General features: G+C 56.8%; 1 protein-coding gene across 1 annotated transcript; it reads right to left on the minus strand.

Moving 5' to 3' along the window:
• Positions 1 to 2,215: 2,215 nt before the first annotated feature.
• LOC115916977 (zinc finger protein 586-like) lies at positions 2,216 to 2,716 on the minus strand. Its single transcript, XM_030970713.1, has one exon. It carries the CDS (start codon positions 2,714 to 2,716, stop codon positions 2,216 to 2,218), a length of 501 nt encoding a protein of 166 aa, XP_030826573.1.
• Between the last annotated feature and the right edge of the window lie 701 nt (positions 2,717 to 3,417).

Below are 3,417 nucleotides of genomic sequence, written 5' to 3' on the forward strand. Positions count from 1 at the left end.
CATTCCAGCATCAGTCAGACCTCTCAGGTGGCCCATGGGAGGCCAAGCCAGTCAGACCTGTTCCATGTTCCCTCGGTTCCATGGGATCCCCACAGTGTCCCAATGGTCCCTTGCTTCCATGAGGCCCTGAGGTGCCATAATGCCCCCTTGGTGACACGAGGCCCTGAAGGGTCACATTGGTCTCCATGGTTCCATCAGACCCCACAGAGTCATCATGGTCTCTGGGTTCCATGAAACCCCTCTGTGTCACCATGGCCCCTTGGTTCCATGGGCTCCAGTGGTGCCACAATGATCCCCTTGGTTCCATGGGCTCCAGTGGTGCCACAATGATCCCCTTGGCTCCATGGGCTCCAGGGGTGCCACAATGATCCCCTTGATTCCACGGGCTCCAGTGGTGCCACAATGATCCCCTTGGTTCCATGAGGTCCCAGAGTGTCCCAGTGATCTCCATGGGAAGGAAAGAACCCAGTCCCAGTGTTGCAGGGGCAGCCACCAGAGGCCAAGGCCAGCCAGACTTGACGGTTCTGGCAGATTTTGCCTGGGAGCGACCCTTGGATATACAGAATTTTAGAGGTGCAATCCTAATTTCCAACATGGACATCTGGATGAGAGGAATGGTTCATTTCCATAGGAAAGAACACACGGAACATGGATTCAACGGTGACATTTAGGGATCTATGGGGGCTATTGGGGCTCCTTTCTGTACCTCGTGACACAACAGGAGCTTCTCTAATAAACTTGGCCTGAGGGTCCCACTGTGCCCATGACAGGAACCCCTGTGAGTGTCTGGCACATCCCGGCTCTTTGGCAGCCTGGGCACTCCTGGGATGTCACCGTGGAGCCCCCGTGAGTGCCTGTGACAGATCGGTGCCTTTGCAGCCCAAGGTGCCCTGGGATGTCACCATGGAATGGCTGTGACTGCCTCTGACCACAGGGCTCTTTACCATCCCAGAAAGCCCTGGGAGGTCTCCATGGAGCCCCTGTCTGTGCCTGTGACATTCCAGCTCTGGAACAGCCTGGAGACTCTTGGAAAGTCCCCATGGAACCCCTCTGAGGCCCTGTGACAAATCTGATCCTTAGCAGGCAACCATCACCAGGCCTCTGTTGTGCTGGTCAGTTTCCATGGCAACCATCACCAGCCCCCTGTTGCTGTGGTCAGTTTCCATGGCAACCATCACCAGCCCCTGTTGCTATGGTTGGTTTCCATGGCAACCATCACCAGCTCAGGCCTGCAGCCAGAGCCCGTTGCCATGGCAACCATTGGCAGCCCCATCCCCAGGCTCATGGGATCCCAGAAGCACAGAATTGGCTGAGCTGGGAGGGACCCATCAGGATCCTCCAGTCCAACTGCTGGCCCTGCACAGGACAGCCCAACAATGCCAGCCTGGGCCTGGCAGCGCTGTCCAAACGCTGCTGGAGCTCAGAGAGCCCTGGAGCTGGGAGCCTTCCCTGGGGAGCCTGGGCAGGGCCCCAGCAGCCTCTGGGCAAAAACCTTTTCCTGACATCCAAGCTGAGCCTGCCCCGACTCAGCTGCAGCCGTTCCCTCCACTCCTGTCCCTGGGCACCAGAGGGAAGAGGTTCCCACAGCCCCAGCCAGGGACCCGCTCCCAAGGCTGTTGCCATGGCCACCAGGGCTGGCACCAGCTGGGATGCTCGGTTTCCACAGGCCGGGCTTCAGGAATGGGATTCCCCAATTTCCTGCTCCCGCTAAAACTGCGCTGCCCTTGCTGCCCTCCCGCCTCCCATGGAAAGCACAAAAGGCAAAGATCCCAGGCTGGGATAAGAACAATTTATTGGGAACAGCAATGACAAAATGAATAAATGGAACAGAAACAATATTGATAACAGAAGGGATAAATAAAACTGTTTACAGGGAAAACTACAACACAACTCATTGGGTCTTCCTGGCCACAATTTCCCCTTCCTGGAAAGGACACCCTTCTCCTCAGGGGGGGAGAGAGAGTCCCTTTCCTGCCCCTGGCAATGACCTGAGGTGGGACTGAAGGTAATGACAGGGCCATGGCCAGACCCTCACGTTCTTCCATACCACATCATGTCATTGGCAGCGGCAGGAAAAGGGACAGGTGTCTTCCTCACACGGATCACAGGGAAAAGGGATCCTCAGGGCTCTTTCTAATATGGGTCGTCCAATAGGGGACGAAGCTGGAGTGGAGCATGAAGCTCTTCTGCAGCTGGGGCACTTGCAGGGCTTCCCTTACTGGTGGCTCTGTTGGTGTCTGATCAAGTCAGAGCTCTGGGTGAAACTCCTCCCACATGTGGGGCATTCGTAGCGCCTCTCCCCAGTGTGGATGCGCTGGTGCCTGATGAGGCTGAACTTTTGCTTGAATCCTTTCCCACAGTTGGGGCAGTGGAAGGGCCTCTCCTCCATGTGAATGCGCTCATGCTGGCGGAGGTTTGCGCTGGTCTGAAACCTTTTCCCACATATGGGGCACTCATAGGGCCTCTCCCCAGTGTGGATGCGCTGGTGGATGATGAGGTGGGAGTTGCGCTTGAAGCCCTTCCCGCACTCAGGGCAGCGGAAGGGCCTCTCTTTGGTGTGAATGCGCTGATGCCTGAGGAGATCGGAGCTGGTCCGAAACGTCTTCTGGCACTCGGGACACGTTTCGTAGGGCCTCTCTCTGGTGTGGATGCGTTGGTGGGTGACAAGGGTGGATCTGTGGCTGAAGCCCTTCCCACATTCCCCAGTGTGGACCATCTGATGGCGGATCAGGGTGCTGCTCTGCCTGAAGCTCTTCCCACACTCCAAGCACTTGTGGGGCTTCTCCCCATCATGAAGCTCCTCCTGGACCATGGGCTCTGAGCACTGGCTGAAGCTCTGTCCACCTTCCTGGCTCAGGGTGGGTCTTTCCTCCTCAGAGCATCCTTGCCTGGGTTCGCAGCCACTCCTCCTCTGAGATCCTCCAGGCTTTTCCTCCCTGTTGAATTCCTGTGCTGTGGAGCCATTCAAAATGGCCTCTTCCACGAGGTTCTGCTGTGGGGATTTGTCCTCCCTGGTCTCCATCCGAACCTCCTTCCCTGGGGCAGGAAGGACAGGGAGAGGATGGGATTTGCCTCCGTGCCAGAGGGAAGGGGAAGGAGATCCCCCCAGCGCATCCCCAGCAGGACGGGGTTGGCAGCAGGGTTGTCCTGCAGCCGGGGGCTGTGCTGGGCTGGGAGATGGAGCAGGAGAGAGGGGGAAAGGGGCACTGACTTCCTCCTCACCTGCCTGGGTGTTCTGAGGCATCTTCCTCTTCCTCTCAGCCTCCTCCTTCATCAGGCGAAGGTTTCAAGATGGGAAAATTTGTTTTGGGAGGAAAACAAGGGATGAGCACACTAAATTTTGTACTGGATTCAAGGCAAACCTGGGGGAGGCTCTAAACCAGAATAACAATTTAAATAGAAAATGAAGATCAAGGC

Source organism: Camarhynchus parvulus, unplaced genomic scaffold, assembly GCF_901933205.1.
Source record: "Camarhynchus parvulus unplaced genomic scaffold, STF_HiC, whole genome shotgun sequence".
Lineage (NCBI taxonomy): Eukaryota > Metazoa > Chordata > Aves > Passeriformes > Thraupidae > Camarhynchus > Camarhynchus parvulus.

Bases quoted from the DNA above. Each gene is read 5' to 3' on its own strand.
- LOC115916977 (XM_030970713.1), bottom strand. From the start codon at position 2,716: ATGGTCCACACTGGGGAATGTGGGAAGGGCTTCAGCCACAGATCCACC.